The sequence below is a fragment of the Lithobates pipiens genome, unplaced genomic scaffold (genome assembly GCF_037356315.1).
Source record: "Lithobates pipiens isolate NorthernLeopardFrog02 unplaced genomic scaffold, aLitPip1_a1.2 Scaffold_16, whole genome shotgun sequence".
Taxonomy (NCBI): domain Eukaryota; kingdom Metazoa; phylum Chordata; class Amphibia; order Anura; family Ranidae; genus Lithobates; species Lithobates pipiens.
In genome coordinates, this window is record NW_027507748.1 from 475458436 (window position 1) to 475482752 (window position 24317).

At 37.7% G+C, this 24317-nt stretch overlaps 1 protein-coding gene across 3 annotated transcripts in view; it reads right to left on the reverse strand.

Annotated features, from left to right (window-relative positions):
- Positions 1-3571: 3571 nt before the first annotated feature.
- The window catches only part of FGF14 (fibroblast growth factor 14), a 756823-nt gene continuing 736077 nt past the window's right edge, over positions 3572-24317 (reverse strand). For all 3 annotated transcript variants that reach the window (XM_077482968.1, XM_077482970.1, XM_077482969.1), the window contains exons 4-5: positions 17611-17809; positions 3572-7018 (exon numbers count right to left, since the gene is read on the reverse strand). In XM_077482968.1, coding sequence (XP_077339094.1) covers positions 6882-7018; positions 17611-17809 — 336 coding nt within the window. In that variant the 3' untranslated portion in view covers positions 3572-6881. The remainder of the gene's footprint in view (positions 7019-17610; positions 17810-24317) is intronic.

A 24317-nucleotide genomic window follows, 5' to 3' on the forward strand; every position in this document is an offset into this window, starting at 1 on the left:
GCACCATTTACTTGTATGCCAAAAAATGACCACATCTGCCTCAAAAGTAGCTCATGCAGATTTTGGAGTGTCCAGTTTCAGGCTACAGGCATATGAATGATCATATGTGAACAGTCTTTATTGTAATAGATAGGATTTTGGATGCTGGGCTTTTTGGAGATTCGAGCTACAAAATGCTTGGGTGTGAATGGGACCTAAGGGGTATACAGGTGAGAGAGCTGAATTGGTAATTAACCCTTCAACTCTAGCCCTGCATATTGAAAAAACTTCTCAAACCAAGAGCTAAATGTCATTTTAAACATGCGTTCAACTTTCTCAGGTGTTAAAAACTTGCTAAAGCCTGCCAAAATCTTGCTTAAAGTGACATCCAGCACTCCCGTAAGAATCTCAATTCTACATACCTGTGTTAGAGCAGAAAGCTACTTTAAGAGCTTCAAAATAAGCTGTTCAACGCTTAAGAAATGCTTTGTAGATGTTTTCGGAAGTTGGTGTAAACTGGTATTTACAGGCAAAGATCTAAAATTGCTGTCTGTTTTGGGCTTTAGTGTAGGGTATTATTAGCTGACAGAATTTCAATACATCGTTTGTTGAAGAATAACTAACTTGATTTTGCGCTTATAAGAAAATGTAATGCTGGTATGTTTAGACGCTTTCAAACTTGATTTACTGGTAGTAATATCTGCACTATAACTAGCCATTTTGCTAATATTATAGAAAATTCATCAAGTACTGTCTGTCTATTGGGAAAAAATACACATAAACAAGTTATATCTCTGAACACTGAAATGTAATTATTTTAAGCTGTGGAAGTTACCTTAACTCCAGGGAAAGATTTGAGTATACTAACAGACAGAATGCTGAATAACAGCATAATAAGCAAAATAGTAACGCAAGTCTAGTTTTCCTAAATCCCTTGATGGGCCACATGTGCAATGCTCTACACTTATGAAGCACTGCAGAGAAACTTCAAAATGTATGTTCTTTCAAGCTGGGTCTATCGTTGTAGCTGCTTTAATGAAGAAGACATTTCCAGGATCTGTTTGATTCCACAGACATAAGAGACACGAGAACATAAACTGATTTTCAGGAAGGTATATTTGATTTTTGCAAGCAGAAAAGGTCAATCTTTGTTGCGTATATTACACAACTACATAATGTGTGGTCATTTGATTGCAATTATGTTTTCAATACTGTGTAAAAAGAATGTAACATGACACATTTTTTAAAGCACATTTTAATTCTCAATCTATTTAATATTTCAAAGTTGTTTGGAAAAAGTGCAGCACATACATATGGCCCTATATAATAACACATAACACACATAGAAAGAGATGGACCTCTACATTTTTAAAGATTTAGAGAATAATAAATACATAAACCCAATGACTAAAGACAGAGCTGACACTTTATTCAACCAATATAAAAGAAATTACATGTTTTTAGCTTTTTTAGGATGTGTTCTTGCTTGGACAATATAGGAGCCATCATTTGTGGAAGTGCACAACATAATAGTCATTTAAAGACATCTTGCATAGGAAAGTAGCCTACAACAAAATTTTGCATATTAACCCCTTGTTTTATTGGGCATGTGGGGACTCGTAGTTCTCTAGGATGGTCTGTAACATAGATGAAAAACCGTAGACACTATGGAGGTGAGTTACTAAAACTGCAGAGTACAAAATCTGGTGCAGCTGTGCTGTGCTTCCAACTTCAGCTTGTTCATTTAAGCTTTGACAATAAAACGTAGAAGCTGATTGGTTTTCCTGCAGAGTTGCACCAGATTTTGCAGTTCCCAGTTTTATTAAATCAACCCCTTTGTCATTTCCTATAATAGTCACTACTAGGAGGAGTACCAGCAGTCGCCCGTTTATAAATAAGAATCATCTGGGTACTAGTTAATGTTGTAAATTTTGGCACATTGTACTCTTTGTTAGATTGTGTCACCTATGAAATATTTATATTTCTGTTGTCTAGATTTTGAGCAAACATGGCATAAAACATATAACATAAGTTTAGATTGTCTTTATTCATTTCCATTTCCCTTGACATTTCCTTTCTTATCCTTTTAGCTATACTGTGTTCTCTGCTAGACAAATGCCATTGTCCTTCTAAATAAGAAGCAATGCCATGCACACAACCTCTCTGGAATGATGCTATGCAAGGCAGCCAAAGGCATTGTTTCTTGACATTCAGCTCTATATTTAGCAGTGCTCTAATTTTCTGACATACTTCATTTTGCATGGTTTTCCACAAAAAAGAAAGGCATATGCATGACTAATATTACATGGGAAACCAAGCTGCATTATTTTCATAAAACAGTTTTGACTGCAAGCGTTTCAGTGTACAATAGTTAAAGCCCAACTTAAATTAAATGTTTTTCTAGACTTTGGAATACATTTTACCAGACCACTTTGGAATCTTGGAAGTCGATGCTTACTTTCCTCGACACCACTGTTTTCCTCTTCTCATCCTGTATTCTTGCATGTTAGACACCACCCCACTTCCTGGATGGATGACACCCAGCATCATCCAGCCTGCTTCTGTGATCCCAAGCAGTTATAGGAACCTGAAGTTTATGATCACAAAAAGTTGCATCATCATGCAGCCTGGATTAACTGTTGTCATTTTTGGTAGTGGGTATCAGCAAATTATTACACATACAGGATTTTTTTGTCAGATTCAAAAGACACCCCAGGAAACATCCACGCTTCTTCATTCTCTGTCCCAAGCATCAATGAAAACATATTTGTTGCTGGGAACTGTAGTTATCAGATCAAAGATGCTTTAGAACATTCTGATACATAATTGCCATTAAAGCTCACACACAGCCCCTTGCTCAAGCCAAGGAGAAAGGAACAATGGTCGTTACATTACTGCAGTTAATTTAAGGAAATTATTTGAATGATTGCAACTAAATATCGGGAGGTGCACATTGATCTCAGAATTCAGCTATGTAATAATCTAGTACAATAGCTTTACTTGATATATTATCATTATGATCATGTTTTTCTGTGAGTCTGTAGTCCATGCAACACAGGCATAGAATTTAGTTTCATTTTTTTAATTACTAAGAAAATATTTAGCATTTATCATAGAGAACCATAGGCTGTCTTCTGGCCAGAAAAGCCATTATTTTTCATCTGTTACAAATAAATAACTGATCCCTGACAGATCTGTAAATGGTTGCTATGGAACATAGAAAAGACATTTGAATTAGTTTGTTAAATGTATTTTCTTCAAAAAGCCACTAACAGGGATGTTTTTTTGGGCTGTACTTGTGTTTCCGTGAACACACCAACCTATCATTACTGTGAATGCAGGGCCTTCAATTCACATAATCCTTCAACTGCGTGAACAACTCTTGTTTTACAATATTTGTACAAATGCAAAAGCCGCTCACTGATTAGTAAACTCAGATTGATTCAATGGAATAATATAGTGCAATCAAAAATGTATTTAAACACATGTACTATATTTTCAAAAATCCTGCACAAGGACCGAACATTCATGTAAACAATTAAGGCACCCCATTCCCCAACTCCTAATAATCAGTGACCAAATCAGTCTGGCATGGAAGAATTTTTCAGAAAAACTTTAATAAGAAAATAAATAATAATGTATAATTATAACATTCCTTTTAGATTACATCGCCAAACCAAGATTGTACAAATGGTTATTCATCCTCTCTATAACCAATAAGCCATTTATAAATGTTCTGCAAGGAAAAGGAGGTCCTTGTTGCGCTGATTTTTTTAAACAATAGTCAGAAACCATTATATATGAAAAAGTATGTGCATTCTGGGGATGTAACATGTGCACCTACATGCATATTTGGAAGAATATAAGCTAATATTTGCAATTGTAAAATGAACAGTTTAACTATTTAACACTTTAGACACAACACATTTGTAGCTGATTGTATTTGTTTCCTTTTGTGGTTAGATTTTTTTTTTTTTATTAACTGCACTGACATATTCTCCTTAACACATAAGAGGTGAACACTAGGTTAGAACACTCTTTGGTATGTTTTGGGGAACATTTTATAGTACTCTATATCTTAGGGAACATTATCTAGCACTATATATGACTTGCCTGTAGCTTACTTTTAACAGTGTCCAGTGCAAGCCCTTTTTAAATTTTGTATTGTATGAATATTGGTGAATGGTTTATATTTTTTCTTTGTAAAAACCTTTTTTTTTTTTTTTTAATATGTTGCAATTGTGTGTACGACAAATAATATTAAACACATAAACTGTACAATGCAGACAAACGCTTTGCATATACTGTATGTATGTCAATTTAGTAATACATACCAACATTTCTTGTTACACATAGCTTACTACATGCAGATCATCACCACCCTCTTCCCATGCAACAGATGAGACACCAAACTAAAAGAACTTAAGCAAAGAAACACAGACAACAAATATCACTGTCATATTCGTCAACATAATAAAAGGGGGAAAAAAATAATCCCATAAAACAGCCATTCAAAAAAAAAAAAAAAAAAAAACCTCTTACACAAGTTGTAGAAACATAGAAGAAACAAATATTATAGAACACATACATAACATAGTCATCATTTACAAAAATAAATTCAGCCTTAATTTCAACCAGTCAACTGGTTCGCTGGGCACACAGCCCTGTATGTAGACTGTTATGACAATGGATTGGGACTCTATACCTGAAGTTGGGACACCAGCCCCACACAGGTTATAATGAAATCTATGTTGTGCAATTTTAATTATTATACATTGGCTAATTTCTCACTTTGTAGAACATAGTAGAGAATGTCTGCTAATGTGCTTCACTGTCATGAGAGGGACAAGCAATAGCTGTTTGACATAGCAAAGATGTGAGTGATAGCTATTAGCAGTGAATGTGGCTTAGCAGCAAATGTTCTCAACAGTCGAAGCAGCTCACATTTAAATTATTGTAAATAGATTCCAGAAATAAACTGTTGCAGTAAATCCTTCATAAGCAAACATGTTGATCCCATAAACGGCTGTAAAACATTGTGGATTAAAAGAAGCAATACATTTTAGCAGACACTGTGCAAAAGCGGAAAAAAAAAAAAAAAAAAAAAGAGGTACCCGTTTCTGCCAACTAAAACAGCCAACTAAAGGTTATATTTTTTCCACTTAAGATGCCCCAGTGGACAGTTATTTTAATCTGGTAAGGATTACTCAAGGAAGCATACCTTCTCTATGCATGTTTACAGAATGACCTCACTGTATCTTGTATACACTGGATGGACAACTTGTTGGAATTAGTAACTGTTACACGTGAGGAACCCAATGCCTTTGTGAAAACCTAGTCACATGACAGACATACAATAGGCACCTAATGACTTCTGATTCGCTTGAAAGTTCTGGTTCCACATAAAGTGGATTTGTGTAAAATATGCCACAACCTAAGCAAGGCACCTTTAACATGTAAATTCTGGTTCCTGAAGATATCATGTTAGGACTATGCAGAATTTAGTGTGGAAATTAATACTACTGGACTCTGCATGCTTACTTAAAATATTGTATTTGCTTCTCTGTTTTTTAGCAAATATGAAAATATTAAAACATGGTGTTCAGATACTACTTGCATTGCTGTTGCAAAAAAAGGGGACACAGCAAACAATGTGCCCATGCTTAGCAAAACTAATTTGCAGGAACTGCCAGAGATGCAATTATGATCTCAAAATGGAGGCAGCCTTTTTGCAAGCTTGAAAGATACTTGAATGACCAATTTACTAATAGTGGTATTGGTCTGTTTTTAATATATTGGAAGAATCATCAGTATTCTCACAAGTATTTATTTAGGCCACAAAGTGGCAACCTCCTTCCTGAGCTGACAATGGGTGCACTTTAACATGAGCTTGTTAAAAAAAAAAAAAAAAAAGAGTTTTTCTCTTTTGAATAACTGTAGCTAGAAGAACGGTTGCTCGTTATGTTGATATTTTTAAATATGAGGAATTATAGATGAAAAATGAGCCTTAATTCAGGCCTACAAGGCCTACAGAATTCTATGGACCCACCATTTTAAAAAGCATGTGGGTCTTGCTTGCTGGGTAAGGCAAATGTCACCATCACCAGTAAGCCTGTGATATGTATAAAACACACAAAAAGGAAAGTATAGGGTGTATCAAACACTAGTCTCAGCCTATTTCTCACTGGGCGTGTTTGACATATATCCCTCTAGTATTTATCACCAACTTCTGAAGCACAACATCTGTCACACTTGACAAGTCTTTAAGTCCTGTTTGAAAGTAGTTAGAGAATAGCGATTTGAAGGCTTCCCGATTCCCTGATTGCTTTCATAACTAAGCCACCTGAAACATTCAAGTTCTAGAGGAACGCAATCCCTGCAAAAAGGTCACAGACAGTGGTGCAAGCAGCCTTGTAAAAAAGGTTAGAGAAATCCTTTATAGCGCAGTTTACAGCGTCTAACTATAAATTACTTAATATTTGTGTGCTACAAAATAGAACTTAAACACATGGATTTCGCTGTAATTGGACTCAAAAGGGGGGAAAGGGTCATTGTCAGCAGGCAAGGTATCAAGTGTACTTGTGAAGTATGTCATTCACATGAAGTGTCACAGTCACGGATAAGATATTAAAAAGGCATTCCATATCTGGTAGGGCATTCCATGGTCTGAGTTTAGCTGGTTCCCCAGGTGTCTTCTTGTGAAGGGAGGAGATACACACTGAGTTTTATCAATCTTCAACATATTGGTTCTGGAACAGCAAAGAGCCAGTGCGTATCTACTTTTTTTTTTATTTCTTTTTATATTCCTTTAATACAAACACTGGAGTTTGGACAGTCTGGTGGGGATAAAATGCTCAAGTGTGCCAAGGGCTCAGTGAGTCACAACACCCTTGAGGGTCTGGCTATGATGTCTTACTCTTAGTGACTGGTTTACCCCCGTTCATTATTGCAGATGCACTTGTGCTTTTACTCGGTGTCGCACGGGCTTTTGGCACTGTCTCTCCCACATCATGCAATGACGGCTCTCTGTACATGGCAACTAAAACGTAAAGCATATAAAAAAAAAATTAAGAAAGTTCAAGGAGAATTTGTTATACATATATACAAATAATGTACACACACAGTTAGCATGCTAGTAGTTTCAAATATGTATAAGTAAAAGCAACTATTTTATTTACAGATGATGTGCTCTAGTACCACCACAATCTGCACACATTTGTGGATCCTTTTGCAAGAAAAATGATTCACAGAATACAATACAATTTCCTAGATAGCTTATACTGTAACTGATTTTATCTTAGCAGTCAGCTAACTGCCTATGCTGTCTGCAAGGTTAGAAACACAGCCAATAGAGGGAGAACCTACAAATCTGAATATGAAAATATCCTTAAAAGTATAGGGACAGAAAATATTACCTAAATTCAAATGTGTTTTGGCTAAAGATACACAATTTGTAAAAACCCTAACAAGTACTAACTGAAGATACACATTGTATGCAATATATTATAAATATGCATATGCACTATACAATAACGGAAACATTGACCTTTAGTAAATCCATTTTGTAAAAAAATTACCAATATTTACCGCACATCTTGTTTTCTTTTATTTATACAGGCATTTGAAATATCAACTGACAGCTGTAGATACTGTAAATATACATAGACAAGACGAAGGCTCCATTCACACCTGAGGGATCTGCAGTGACAGCTGCTGCAGCATCTTTTTTTTGTTTTTTAGTGAAGCGTTTTTGGAGCGACACCATTCATTTGAATGGGCTTTCCTCCGCTCCAAAGAACCTCATGTACCAAATCTTGGCACAGAGCCAGGAATCATAGCGATTTTTGCCATGGTTGTAGTGCAATATTTCGATCGTCAATCGTGGAAAAATTGCCCCACGTCCGGGGTGCCATTGAGAAATAATGGCATTACAAATGCGTTCCACGTTTTGCCGTGATTCTGGAAATGTGGGCATAATTGTGGAGATTCCACCCGCAATCCAGATCACTCAGGTGTGAACGGAGCCTAGGTATTTCCCTTACAGCCCAGTTCTGGACAATTTTTTTTTTAAAACTGCAGGGCTTTAAAACAAAAAGAATCTTACCTCCTCTTTGGCATTGTCCGCTGTAGTAACTCATTCTGCTACCCGAGGTTTCCTATCATATTTCACTATCCCAGTATCATTTAACGCAGAAGAGTGCAGAATAATATAGACCTCCCCCTAAGAGGCTATCACCATAGCACCCTGCCCTCACATATAGCAAAGCAGAGGACAGTGCTGTGTAAGCAGCAGTCTTTGCACCACCACTAAAGAAGATCCAAGAAGGAAGAAAACTCCTCTCTGTGCATCATATCTGCTCAGCTTGATCTTCTCAGCTACACTCTGTGTCTAAGACAGTGAAAGAGCAAAGTTCTTTACATCCTCATAAAAGATCTCAACCTGGCAGGGAACAACACTTTAGTCCTAAGCAGGTTCATATCACGCCTTTCAAGGATGATTTGAACCATCTCACCTTGTTTTCTCCACGCATGAATTGACCTAGCCAGGAGTACTGCTCTGCGTTTTAGTTCTCTTTTGTCTAGCCTTGTGATCCATGGTCTGCATTTTTCCTGTACCACTTTACCTTCCTGCAGAAGTGGCCTATTCCAACTGGCTAATATCTGAATGTATAGTTGGTGGTACTGACTCTTGGCAGTGCCCAGGGATGTGCTTCCCCTGGGTGTCTCCCTGGATAAACCCAACCTATTCCTTTCTATGCAATCTCTTTTTCCCACTCAAACTATGGAATCACCGGAGCGGCTATATGGAGAATGCCATGTTTGATTACTTTTCCCTGTTTTCTAATATGTTCCAAAAGGGGAACTTATCCTTTAAAGTGATGCTAGATGAGAAATATTGAAAAAATGGAAATCACCCTCACCATCTGAATGGAAGACGGTTATTAATGTCTTACCTATATACAAGCTCACCTATGCTAGTCGAAATTGTCCTACCTAAAAAAATGCAATAAAATTTAGGCAAACTGGGTAGATTCTAAAGGCATAACTGCCTGATGAAGGATATCCTGTTTTTTATTTTAGAAACTGTAGTTTGGTATTCTCGGACATTGCCCCGATGTAGTGTCCTTTGTTCAATATAGCCGGGCCATGGATACACTGCCCCCCCTGCCTTTCAGTTTACCTCCTCTGCCCCACTCTTTCCTTGCAATGGCGAACTACACTAATGGATTATAATTACAACTGCTGTTTTTAATGTCCCCTGTGTTTGCTCATTGAGAACATCTCTCCTTTTTTTTTTATTAGTTACTATATTTAAGTTTTGTTGTGTACTTATCAAATGTATTTTGTTGTACTCTACTTTGTATGGCTTTGTCCTAATAGTCAATAAACATTTCACTAACAAAAAAAGATGTTTCTAAGTTTTCCTATTTAAACTCTATGTTAACCCCTGTGTCTGTTATTATGATAAACGGATGTAGACAGTGAATATAAATCCACTTTTTTTTTCTCCATCAGGAGGTTGAGTAATAAAAGAACAGAAAATTATGTCACATGTGTGATATCCATTTCTTTACAGATCTGCCTCATCAGGGGATCTATATCAATGGCCCTATCAGACATGTGACACCCCTGTGAATGGGGCATAAAAGTAGGTTTGTTAAGAACACTGCCAGTAAACGTGTTGTACTCTAAGGCCCCTTTCATACAGATGCCCCCACTCCCATGTTGGGACCCTTCAGTTTTTCCTTGTAAATATAGATCTGAATTCAAACCTATGCACATGCATGGATATTTGTGTACACTTGTTTCCGTTAAATTCTTTTATCTATCAATAGATAAACAGAAAACAGATTTATTGTCTCCCTATAGGGAAATAGCTAGACAGATGTTTATCAGTCAACTTTATTTTCCCCACATGGGATCATTGTCCATTGTCCGTCTTTCTTGATTGCTGAAAAATATATGAGGTATACATCTGTGTGAAAGGGTTCTAAAATCTAGGGGATGTAAACTGCAAAAGAATTGTTGCTTGCAACACTGAATATAACTTGTCTTTCCTGGTGCATCCACACACCAAAACACAATCCTAAAAGATGAAATTCCTCCTGAAGGTCAATAGAGGAGGAAACAAAATGCAATATGACGCAAAGCACTAAATTGGATGCTCTACAGCATGAGCAATCCTGCAGTTATGTATAATGATGTATAAAATGGTAACTTCCTGTGTCTTTTTTCACTGTTTCAACTAAAAAAAGGGTCTTTATAACCAAGTGTGACTTGGTGATAAATTTAGGGAGCTTTATTTATCACAGTGATAAGGTACTTTCAATGTTTGATAAAAAGGTACATTACAATTCTCCGTTTCTCTGTTCTTATCATTGTGAATACATGCTGAAAAGAAGGGACAACATTATTCCCTCATTTTTAGTCCCCACCTGTATTATTTTATTGTATAGTGATGTTTAAGACCTCACTAGGGACTTATCACTGTAATAAGTAGTGAAAAGTGTTATTACCATTTATTACCAATTACCAGCTTTTCATCATTTATTAAGTGTACACCTTAGTCTTTAAAAACAGTTAAAAACTTATAAGAATGGTATTAAAAAATACTTACAAAAATTTTGGTTTCTTTTGTCTGTACATATAATATTACATTTGTTAAAAAAGTAAAAAAGTAAATTATATAATTTTTCATAAAATATGTATACTATGTTATTACACAATACAGTAATCATATAAAACAAGAAAAGGTCTAGGGTAACACAAAATACCAGTGTTCTTTATATATAAAAATAAGAATTGTTTAAAGGGCTTTAAAAATATTGAATGCAAATTTTAGGTCTTGATTTGCATTATACCGAAAACTAAACAGGATTTCCTCTGGGCCGTAAAAAATCTTATTACCAGATACTGTAATCTAATAATCAAAATAACATTTTCTGATTGAGCTTTAGAATATAGATAATATTAGGAGATAACATAGAGCTTTATCACTACTGAATTCACAAAATGCAATTACTTTTTATAATAGAGTGATGCCTAAAATGTGTTGCAATAATTATAAAAAAATAAAAAGAATAAAATAAAAATGTCTACATGATGCACTTTTGTTTCCAGATTTTAACAGCTACAGATTCTTGCTTTTACATTCAGGAATTGTTTGGATATGTGTAAAGTCCTTTAAAGCACAGGTTTGTTTTGTACTATAGGTTAACATACCCCATTTTATCTTTTATACCCACACACAGACCTCAGATGCAGCAAAGGCCCACTCCACAATTACTATCTCTTTACTGTGTTGGGTGATGTAAAAATTTCCCCTCTCTACCCTCCTTGTTGCAGTGTGCAGGTGCAACTAGAGACTCCATAGAGATGAAGTGCATAACCCAATTTACCCCTCAGGCAGCCTACATGGTATATGCTGGTTCATTATCATATGGATGATATCCAACAAACTAGCATGGAGGTATAAAGGGCATGGAGGTATAAAGCAGACTTGGCAGCCACTCACCTATGATGCCCCGTTCAGGCCCTTTGGGTCTGGCATAGATTTTAAGGGGAACTGCATGGCAAAATAAAAATAAAAATCCATACCAGACCCTTATCCGAGCATGCAGCCTGGCAGGCCAGGAAAGGGAGTTGACGAGCGAGCACCCTCCCCCCCTCCTTAACCATAACAGGCTGCTTACCCTCAACATGTGGAGGGTGCTTTGGGGTGCCCAAAGCACTTTTGTCCCCATGTTGATGTGGACAAGGGCCTCTTACCAACAACCCTGGTTGGTGGTTGTCGTGGTCTGTGGGCGGGGGGCTTATCAGAATCTAAAAGGGTGCCCCCAGATCCCACCCCCCCATGTGAATGGGTACCCCTACTCATTCACTAAAAAAAAGTGTCAAAAAGTAAAAGCCGCAACAGACAGTTTTTTGACAATTCCTTTATTACAAAATAAAATAAAAAAATCCCCACGATGTCCATCTATCTTCAATCACGCCACCCGATGGACACAAAGAAATTGAAACATTTTAAAAAGCTCTGCCTCCATGGGAGGCCTCCCGGCAACTGCTGTCTTTTGGCTTTGACAGCTGTTACATAGACAAAGGAGGGCCACCTGGTGATGTAACCAAGTGACCATGCCCCCTTCTGAAATGTGATGTCAGAGGCGGCAGAGTCATCCGATTATGTCAGCGGGTGGCCCCACACTTACCTATATAAAAGCTGTCAAAGCGAAAAGACAGCAGTCGCTGGGAGGCCTCCCATGGAGGCAGAGTTTTTTCTATTTTTTGGGTCCATCGAGTGGCGTGATTGATGATGAATTTACATCGCAGGACACTTTTTTTAATGAAGGAATTGTCAAAAACTGTCTGTGGTTTTTACTTTTTGACACTTTTTTTGGTGAATGGGTAAGGATACAATGTACCCAATACCCATTCACATAGGGGGGCTATGGGGTCCCCTCTGTTAAAGGGGGCTTGCAGATTCCCATAAGCCCCCACCTGCAGACCCCGACAACCACAGCCCAGGGTTGTCGGGAAGAGGCCCTTATCCCCATCAATATGGGGACAAGGTGCTTTGGGGCAGGGGGGGTACAGAGCCTCCCCCTGCCCCAAAGCACCCAACCCCCCATGTTGAGGGCATGTGACCTAGTATAGTTCACGAGGGGGGTGCTTGCTCGCCCTCACTATCCTGACCTCCAGGCTGCATGCTCAGATAAGTGTCTGGTATGGTTTTTTGGAGGGACCCCATGCCAATTTTTTTTTTATATTTTAGAGTGGAGTTCCCCTTAAAAACCATGGCCCGAGGTCTGGTATGGACTGGGGGGACCCCATGCCATTTTTTTGGGGGGATTTTTCATCTTTATTGCTGGAAGCTGGCAATACATTACAGCCGCAAGCAAGTTTAAATTACATTTTTCCTTTTACAAATGTCATTATTGCTGCCGCATGGTTGTACACATTGCACAAATGCACCACTTTACAGGCAGACTAAGGGGACCCACAGGCATGATATTTAAAAGAATATTTAATTTTTATTGTTTCACTTTGAGAATTATTAAAATCACTGCTTTTGAAAAAAACTTTTTAAATTTTTTTTTTGCATTGATATGTGTCCCCTAGGGCAGTACACGGGTCCCCATATGCTTTATATGGCAATAACATGCATATAAGGCTTTAAAATGAGGGCTTTTGATTTTTCATGTTCGTGTCCCCTAGACTTTAATAGGGTTTGCATGTTCTCTATAATTTTTTGCCTGTTCGAGGTGTTCTGGTGTGAACCGAACCGGGGTGTGTTCGGCCCATCCCTAATCACCAAGCACAACTGAGGGAGAGCAAAAATTCTAGAGCCATTATTCATGGTTAACTGTAAATGGATGACTTGTAGGTGCCTTTAAAGCATAGCCTATGGATAATTGAGGGAAACTAAATTTGTTGCAATTTCATGGCACATGCAATTTTAAGGCTTGACAATTTGGGTAGTTATCTACTCAGTACAACTTAATTTTTTCTATTTTACCAAAGAATATTTAATATATTGTGATTGTATGCCCTAAAATTAACCTTAGTGTATTTTTTATTGACATTTTGCACTTGATAAACCTTTGTCCTAATTTAATGTGACAACAAAATTGGAACTACCACCATTTTATTTTCCAGGGTCTCTGCTTTTAGAAAATATAAATCGTTTAGAGAGTTTTAAGTAATCGTCATGCCTGACATTTTTACGTGCAGAAAAATGCAAAAACAAATCTGTCAGCGAAAGTGTTAAAACAAATTGTAGACCATGTCTATACCAAATGAAAAAAAACATAGATTTTCCATATTGTGCTTATCTAAAAAGGTATTTAACCATAAGTAATCACATTTTCTATTCTATGGATGACAACTAAAGGAAGCATTTGAAATCTGAAAACACAGAACAACAAGCAAGCTGCATTAAAAATATTTTCAGGTCAACGTTATGGCTTAAAGTGCATACTTACAATAGAGTTTTCTTAGGACAGTGTCTCCACTAATAATTTAGCTGTGTGTCATTGGTGACAGAATGGCAAAAACAGGAATATCCTCACTGAACTGTCAGATGCCGCTAATGCTACCTGGAAGAGTCATAATGCAGCTATACTGTATTGGAGTCCTACCATGTCTGTAGCTACAACCATAACGGACAATACTCATTCAAGATAAGTGTGTTCCTGATACTGAAGTGGTCAACACCTCTTTAATGAGTTTAAAATATAATTAATCATCTGACATTTTGATTTCCACAAAGTTTTTGATTTTGTCACCCAAAGTTTTAGGAAGAGCTTTAAGCTTCAAAGTCAGTTTAATTTCCAATGTATTATCACAGCAGATTCTGACTCTGACAGCTGAGCCCCTAATCAGATCAGGCTAGCTGAGTTTTCTGCTCTGTAGGTTTGACATTTGATTTGGACAAATGACCAGTGTCAATGTCAGTGTTCTCGAAGACATGTCACGTCAAAAAATATTGCAAGTGTTCTTTTCTGTCTTTTCCTTTTTTATTCTAGACCTGATAATTTGTTTATTGGAACATTATGCAACTCTCTACCGCACAACTGGGCTTGCATATTTTATTTAATCAAGAAAATGTGACATACTGTACAACATTTATATATTATTTTAAAGAGTTCTATTTTCATTTCTGTTCACATAAAAATTAAAATATGTTAAATATAATGCCCACTCCAGAGAAAACTTTTTTTTTTTTTTTTTCAATTTGGATAGAATTAGAACCTATTGCTCTCTGTAGCCCTGTTGAGAAGATTTTGCCTCCCTCATGTTCATCTCTCCCTTGGTCAAGAAGTAATGGGATCTTCACACATTCGTTGATGTGACTGTGCTTCGACCCCTTCTTAGATTGTCATTTAAAACGTTTGTTTCCCCAACGTTTCATAACCCTGATATGTGCCTGCTGTACCAGGTACTTGTATGAGAAAGTATCCTGTTCTCTTTGTATTGCTTGGTTTGTGTGAAATCCCTGGTGTTCCTGCCAGTCCCTCTGCTTTCCTATTAACAACTGACCACACCAAGCAGATCATCACACTGTGGTCAGTTCTCTAGCTGTGCTGGGAACTCAGTATGCTCTCCTTAAATGAACAGCTGCTTCTCCTCCTCCCCCAGCTCTTAAGCAGCTGAGAACAGAGGAAATGTGATCACTTATAGAAAAAAGGAAAAAAGGTATTTAGAATGTTTTTTTTATATCTATACAAAAAATGATTTGCCTTTCCTTTCTATTTTAAACTGAATGGCTTGTTTTACAAGGAGATTGTTTACAATCACTTTAATACATGTTCTAAACATACAAGTTCCGATTTGACAGTTATATTCTATTCCTGCATTGATATTTTAGACTTTCTTTTTTATAGACTGTTATATTATGGTCTGTTAAAACTGGGGATGGAACTATATAAGACTACTAGTAAAGTTGTGTAACATATTACACGTTGCATATCAAAATAAAGAATGCATTAAAAAAAAAGGAGTAATAGGAATTAATGCCAACTAAAGCTGGCCAAATTTCTGTACAATTTCCTTTAGATTGACCTTTAACTATATGGTGCAAGGGCTTGCCTAATTGGATATAAATTGAAAGTGTTGTTTAGGGTCGGCCTCATATTATACAGTATGGCTTTTGGTAAATTTAAAGGAAAATTGTAAAAGTAAATTGTATAATGCATGACCAGCCTTAGCCATAAACAACAATATATTGTGTAGTTCTTGGCGTGTAAGGGACTGCACTTGATTGACCCTCTAACGCAGCCAGTGGTGACTGGAAAAACTGGTCAGGCCTTTCCACGGTCTTATCCTCCTGACCCTATTGACTGCACCCACTTGTCAGTGCTTTTGAATGCACCCTGCAATGGAATACCGATTGCTGCACCAAGGAGTTGGCCACATTTCTGGATCTGATATGATAAATATACCTTACACCCCAAGAACTTGGGAACGACGCAATATTTTATATACAACTTTTGGATTACAAATGGCCCCTAGAGGATAGGAACTATCCTCAGTTTGCTTTTTGCAACCATATGCTACAATGCGAGGAAGGCCATACAGGAGTGTATATGCCACTGATTGTCTTTAGTGGCTCTACATTGTGTGTACACAACTATTCTGTTTGAAATACCTCCTTTAGATTGTTGGAAAAGTTTTCCCCTTCTTGGGTTGTCCAAACACCATCAGGACATTGTCAGCACTATTTGTGTATATGTGGCCAAGCATTGACAGTTTATATATCTTGGCCTCCATAGGTGCATAAGCTATTCATTCTTAAGAGATTTTATGGACTGTAGGGTATAACCCTCAACATTAGATTTATTATTGCACAATTGCCACATGCCGCTGTTATCTTATGGGTCTTATTAATTGTTTTGAAAAAGAATTGGCTTGTTTTTATTAGTGTTTGTTGTCTCTGTTTGTCATTGTTTTAAACATACATTTGTGGTTTATCTAATAAAACTGTTTGCTATCTTTGATTCATGGGCTATTTATATTTTTACGTGTTTGGGCTGGTTAAACCGAGACAGGTTTTTTCTTCTCAGTTATAATTATGCATTTAATGAAGGCTCCCACTCCATTCATTTTCCCTCCTTACTTGAGTTTGACAACTCTCAATAATTCAACTTTGTTGAAGTTCAAGTTTGTTTTCTTTGGAACTTTTTTGATCATTATAATTTTGTGTTAGGCATTACCTTGAGGGCCCTTTCATAATGTAGTATTCCATGCTATCAATCTATTCAGTGAGGCTGAAGTTGCTGTGCTCGTCCCCGTCGCTGGAATGATCAGGCTCAGGTAAGAAAAAAAGAGGGGCTCTGGGGAGAGCTGCAGCACAAAAGGTTTTTCACCTTAATGCATAGAATGCATTAAGGTGAAAACTGAGGGTTTACAACCCCTTTAATAATTAAAGTGTATGTAGGGGCAAAACATTTTTTGTTTGTTTTGGATAGGGTGAAAGTAAGGCTGGTTTAACACAGGCTTTCCGATCAGGTCTGTCAGTCAGTTTTTCGGGTGGACCTGATCTGACTATCCATAGCCCTCTATGGAGCGGCGGATGTCACTGGCATCTGATCCGATCCTGTCCACTAAAAACGGCAGATCAAATCGGATGACAGTCAGATGTAAATGGACAGGCAGTCTGTTTCCATCTGACGGCCCACATAGAGAACAGCGGGCTGTGTCCGCGTCTGCTCTGCATAACGGAGCAGACACAGACCTGTCATTCACCTGCTCAGCGGCAAGATCCCCACTGAGCAGATGGATGCAGACTACAGACAAAGCCTATGTGAAACCAGCCTTAGCAATAGACATTATGCCAAGTTGCCATGTGGTCTGTGTGCCTGCTGGGAAGATTTACACCTCAATTTGTTATGGTGACCATTGTCATTAAAAAAACTCCAGGACTTTTTCTGACACTTGTTTACATGTAAAAATCTGTATTTTTTGCTAGAAAATTTGTTAGAGCCCCAAAACATAATTTTTTTTAAAGCAGAGAAAATAAATTGGTGGGTTTTGCAATTTTTTATGTCACACAGTATTTGCACAGTGGTTTTGCAAACACATTTTTTTTTACTATGTGAGTAACCATACATGAATATACAAATATAAGACCCTTACCTTCCAATGGCTTAGGTAGAAAATGGGCTGCTGGTTTTGTTTTCTTGACTCTGTTTCCTTTCATGACTTGACCTTCTTTATTGAGACCTAAAAACCAGGCTCTACCCGATTCTTGCTGTCTGTATATCATAGATGAGTATATGACATAATAGTTTTCAAACACAGACTCCTTGAACTTGCATTCCAATGTAAAAAGTTCCTAGGAAAAAAGAAGAGAAAAATATTTAAAACGTATTTTTCACAAAGGATATAATGTAGATTTACAGCAAGACTTCAAAATGGCCATAAGAATGTCCAGTGTGAGTGAACAAAACCTTTTCCTTTAGATTTGAACAGAGTGTGGACGGGTCTTAACCCCTTTAGGGGTTTTATATTGCTTTGTGTCCCCATTGGGGAGACTCACTCTATACATATGCCTTGGTGACCCCTGTCACAGAAAGAGAAGGTGATGGAAAAATGCTGCATTTTGTTACAATGTCAAGTTGTCATCAGAACACACCAGAACAAGAGGTGAGAGGAAATTTTTCGGTGACAGCTGTCTGGGAGATTTAACTAGTTTATAAACAAATATATTTCCTATGGGAATTTGGTGTAACAATTAATCTTGTCCAAAAAAAGGTCACATTGTTTTTATACATTTAAAAGAGGTCAGTGGAAGGTTATTGCTCTTGTTAAGGATACCTACATTACCTAAGTATATGTACACTTTTGTCTATATGTCAATTTGGAAAGCCTGCATATCCTTTTCATATACAGTGTTTTTAATGAATGTATAATAAATAATGTTTTTTTTCTCCATCTGCATTTTGAATGATGTGATTAATTGTGAGACCTAAACGTCTAGGAGGGGTGATCCCCACACTTTGAGATTTCCCCTGGCCTCCCGCTGCATCTCCAGAACAGGAAATGAAGGGAAATCTTTCTATTGGGGAAAAGGTAGCTAAAAACCGATCAACCCGGGTTTCAACCCTTCCCTACTCTAAAATGTAAAAGAAAATTGGCTATACATACACTTTAAACACTGATCAGGTATTCTACAAATTAGTACAGTATTTGCATCAAGGTCATGTTATATATTCACTGAGGTTTGATTTCCATAACACATCATCATGTAGCTTGTATGCTTTTCCCATGCTTGTATGGAGATAGGAACTCTAATTTCAAAAATCAGCATGAAAACAAACCATTAAGGTAACAGAAAAAAATACTAGTGTGTACTTCTGGGGTAGAAGTGACATATAGTCTCTGAATAACATTATTTCGAAATGAATAACCACTAGCCCATATTTTTTTTTTTTTTTTGCCACCTAACAAAAATAACAGTGAGCAAAATTCCCGTAATAAAGCAGACATATTTTAAAGTATTTCTAAAGACACAACTTTTTCCTCATTTTTCAATTTTACTTTGGGAAGATTTATATTCTTTTTCTGTACTGTAGACACATGGAGCAGTAAAAGGAAATCTACCCAAAGAGGGAACTCCCCTCTGAGACAGTTATTAAAGTGATTGTAGGGGTTTGTTTTTTTAATTTTATTTTTTAAATGACAAACATGTCATACTTACCTGCTCTGTGCAAGATCGGCCCTGATCCTCCTTTTCTGGGGTCTCCTGTCAGAGCTCCTCCTCTTCAGCAAATGCTCCCATGGAGAGCCCCTTACCATTGGGGCACCCGTGCTGGCACGCTCCTGAGTCCTGCTGCTGCGTCTATTGACACAGACAGCAGGACTCAGCCCTGCCCCCGTGTCACTGGATTTGATTGACAGTAGTAGGAACCAGTGGCTCCCACTGCTATCAATCTATCCAATGAGGACCCAAGACTGTGGCTGGAGCTGAGGAGCTTGTGCTCATCATTGGAATGATTGGGTTCACGCAAGAAAAAGGGGTTCTCTGTGGGGCAGCTACAGTGCAGAAGGTTTTTCACCTTAATACATAGAATGCATTAAGGTGAAAAACCCTGAGACTTTACAACACCTTTAACAAAACAAGTGTTCATTTTAGAAGAATTCACTGACCTCTGTAGCTAGAAGCACTGGGCAGCAATTCACCCTCAAAATTCAGAGTAGAAGTATTTAAGTCATTCAAGTCTCGCTTTCAGCAGCTAAACCTATGGCTGTCCCCTCCTAAAATCCTGCCTTGTGTTTACATTAGGGATCAGAAGGATTAGAAGCTACAAAGCTTAGTGTCTGCAGCTACAAAAGTTAGTGAGGGCTTTTTTAAGGTTTAATTATTGCTTTTAAGAAAGGACAAATATGTGAATGCCCATTGCCTGGACACAGTTGCAATTAAAGGTAGATATGATACATTTTAAAATCAGAAAGAAAAAGTACATTTTTTCATTTCCAACATCATTATTGTAGTGTGTGCAAGTGAATTGTATTTCTCCTCCAACACACTACTTTCAACACTCGTGTAAATACAGCAGAATGGTAGTCACTATCTAATAAACTCATCCTTTTGCCTCACTTCTTATCCATCCTGGAAATTAGGCTGTATAAACTAAAATAACATGATAGACTCTGTAGCATTTATTGCCTCTTCATGTAATTATTTAATGTGAACGTTTAAAATTTACTGCTGTTAATTACCCAGCAACAAGTCATTATCTTCTAAAATAGGGGCATATTATTTGGGTTATAAACATGAAGCAGTTTTAATCATTCAATACTCTGACAATAGTGTAATAGCTTTGAGGTTGTAATTATCTTTTATGCTGTTTTTAGGAGTTTACTCTTGCATCTACAACTAGCCAACAACATCAGAGAGTTAATGGACAAGTGAACACAATATTCAATGAAGATTGTTTTCAGATTGTCACATAAATATGCACACTTATTAGCCAAGCATGCATGTTTATTCCCATGAAGGGAGAGAAGGAAGACAGCCAGACACCCAAGGCACGATCTGTAAAAAATGTCCAAAGCCCAAGTGTTATCACTGCCAAATGCTGGTGCCCACAGATATGAGGACTGATTTTGGCCAGATGAGGCCACCCTAACTATTTTTATGTGCAATCACAATAAAAGAAATTACAGAAATTGGAGTTTTGCAGCTCCTTCTAACCATAGTATAAGTAATATAAGGAAAAACTTACTTTATTAACAATAGTAAAGCTTGAATTCTGCAAGCTCCCCATTCGTTGCTGAATACATTTTATGCATGCCAAGTAGGTTAGGCATGCCCCACAGACAGCAAAGCATCCTTTAGCATAAATATGTTTGCAGCCAAATGGAGACAAGCACATCTGAACGCTAGTCTTAGTATTTTACAATACAAAATACTTTTGGCCTGACTTATCAAAAGGAGAAAGGAGAAAGCGGAAACGAGAACATTTTAGCATAGTAACTGGTTGGGATCATTTGCCAAATTGGAATATAAATATGACAACTGTAATCAGACTAGTTGTTATAACCAGCTTCCTTCACCAGCTTCTGGTGAGAGCTAGCAATAATGTACTACTCCCATGAAATGGAAAAGTTGCTAGCTGTTGAAAAACTCAGTGTTAGATCCTAGAATGAATCATGAAATACACCTTATATGACAACCTAGAGGAAGTCTCTTTCTTACAATAATCATATACTGTAATTATTACAGTTTAAATCATGATTATGTAATCATGTAATCACACTATATTAAATTAAGCTTTCAGAGTTGAACTGAAATAAAAAAGAAAAAAAAGAAAAGAAGTGAGTGCTTTAAAACCATAAAATAAAAATTCCTCTTTAATTTTGTATGATGAATTTTGGGATGCAATCTCTGTACTGAAGTTTCAAGGCCCTCGGGTTTTCCACAGCCATTATGAGTGTTTTTACGTAAAAAAAAAATAAAGTAAAAAATTGTGCTCTTAAGCACCATATAATGGTAATGTGCAACCATCACTAAATATACTATATTATCAAAAGTATTGGGACACCTGCCTTTAATGGCATTCCAGTCTTAGTCCATAGGGTTCAATATTGAGTTGGCTCACACTTTGCAGCTATAATAGCTTCAGCTCTTCTGGGAAGGCTGCCCACAAGGTTCAGCAGTGTGTCTATGGGAATGTTTGACCATTCTTTCAGAAGCGCATTTGTGAGTTCAGGCACTGACATGGATAAGAAGGCCTGGCTCGCTGTCTCCACTCTAATTCATTCCAAAAGGTGTTTTTTCAGGTTGAGGTCAATACTGTCTGCAAGCCTGTCAAGTTCCTCCACCCCAAACTCGCTCATCCATGTCTTTATGGACCTTGCTTTAGCACTGGTGCGCAGAAGGGGCCATCCCCAAACTGTTCCCACAAAGTTAAGAGCATGGAATTGCTTAAAATGCCTTGGTATGCTTAGATCCCTTTCACACTGAGGCAGTTTTCAGGCGCTTTAGCACTAAAATTGCCTTTCGTGCCTCCCGAGTGCTTTCACACTGAGGTGGTGTGCTTGCGGGATGGGGAAAAAAGTCCTGGCAGCATCTTTGGGAGCGCTGTATACACTGTCCCTGCCCATTGGTATGAATGGCAGAGCTTCCAAAGTGCCTGTAAAGCGCTTTCGAAGGCGCCGCAACACGGGCGATTTTAACCCTTTCTTCGGCCGCTAGCGGGGGTTAAAAGCACCCTGCTAGTGGCCGAAAAGCGCCGCTAAAACAACGGTAAAGCGCCACTAAAACTAGTGGCTCTTTACTACTAATGGACCCACTGCCCCAGTGTGAAAGCAGCCTAAGAGTTTTGTGGAACTTAGTTTCACTGGAACTAAGAAGCCAAGCCCAGCCCCTGGAAAACAACCCCATGTCATAATCTCTCCTCCAGCAAATGATTTGAACGAGTGAACAAACAGGGTCCATAAGGACATGGATGAGGGAGTTTGGGGTGGAGGAACTTGACTGGTCTGCACAGAGTCCTGACCTGAACCCGATAAAACAGTTTTGGTTTAAATTAGAGTAGAGACTGTGAGCCAGGCCTTCTTGTCCACAACAGTGCCTGATCTAACAAATGCGCTTCTGGAAGAATGGTCAAACATTCCCATAGACACACTCCTAAACCTTGTGGACAGCCTTCTCAGAAGAGTTTAAGCTCTTATAGCTGCAAAGGGTAGGCCAACTCAATATTGAACCCTACCGACTAAGACTGGGGTGCCATTAAAGTTCATGTGCATGTAAAGGCAGACGCCTCAATAATACTTTCGTACATAATCCATAAATCATGGGACTTTAAATGATGCACATGATTTACAATAGTTATATAATCAAAAGGGAGGAGGGATTATTACAGTTACACGTGGATTTGCAAACTTAAAGCCACTTTTCTCATTACGATTAAAATGATAACCATTCTCCCAACTAATTAAACTGACCTGCACTCCCCCAGCTTCTCTGTCAAAGCCATTGTGAAATATCCAGAGCTTCCAGGTATAGGGAAGCAAGTGGGCACCTACCAGGATGTATTGCTTGAGCCTAATTGGTTGATTCCCAGGCCCAAACTCTGTCATATACAGAAAGGGGAAGAAGTAATTGATTGAGTAAGCACTGACACCATTCAATATGGAGCTCACATGGGGGTTTGACTCTTGGCCCTAACGAATGAACAAATGCAATGAGCATGAGCATAAGTGGATTGGGGAATGGGCTAATAATAGACGCTAAATAGGAACAGTGGTAGAGTCTGTTTAATGCTATATGGATAATGCAGCTAGAGCCTTTATTTGCCTCTTAAAGGCCATAAAGGAAGGAAGAACCTGCAGTTCTGAAAAATGGACGTTCACAGCTCTAATTCTTAAGAGAACACCAGAAAATATACAGATCGTGCATGTGAATCAACTTGCCCGTATCCACCCTAACTACTAAAATATTACTTCTTGGATGGTCTAACCCTTTCATGCTTGGTGACAGGTCCACTTAAATTCACATTATGAAAGCTTGTCAACATCTAACCTTCATGATTTTTGTATCAACACAGAAACACACAAAATGCCGCATGCTGATAATATAAGATGCATTATAGCATTTTTCCCTGTTGAATGAGAAGCTATCAACAGCAACATGTGAAATCCTTATTTACAGTAGATTCATTTCATATAAACATGGGTTTTCACCTATCAGTTTTCAAAGGAAAATTACAGTGCAACAGTATCACTATATCAACATCGCATTCCGTCACCATTTAATACGTTTCTCTGTCAATTGTGCGTCACGGTCCATTGCATCTATAAAAAAAATAAGTAGCTTTTAATATCCAGGAGATGGCAAAAGCAATCAAGCTTTGTGGTGGTGAAATTACTGCAACCCAAGCAGAGTGGCACAGTAATAAGTCTGTGATGGCTTGCCCTCCTGGGCGGATGATGGCCTCTTTATGGGATGCTATACTTTCCAAATCAGGTTTGCCTTGTGTTTATTTATATGTCACAGATCCATCAAAGTATTTTTTTTTTTTTTTAAGAATGAGCTATTAAAATGACAACAGATATAAGAAATGTGTTGTCTGAAATTGCGTGCTTATGATATACTGTGTCACAAATTTAATATAGAATGAGAGCTACAGATTATAAAACCCAAACTGTATTACTTGGAGCTGTGCTGACAATGTGCCACCGATGACTGCAGCTGAGCTGTATATGACAGATGCTCTCCTGTTATATACACTGAAGAAAGTTGCCATTTTTTCACTCCAATATCTCATTTGAACAGAGTCATCAGATCACATTTCCTCTGTGCTGCCACCTATTTGTCAGAAAACACATTTCTACCT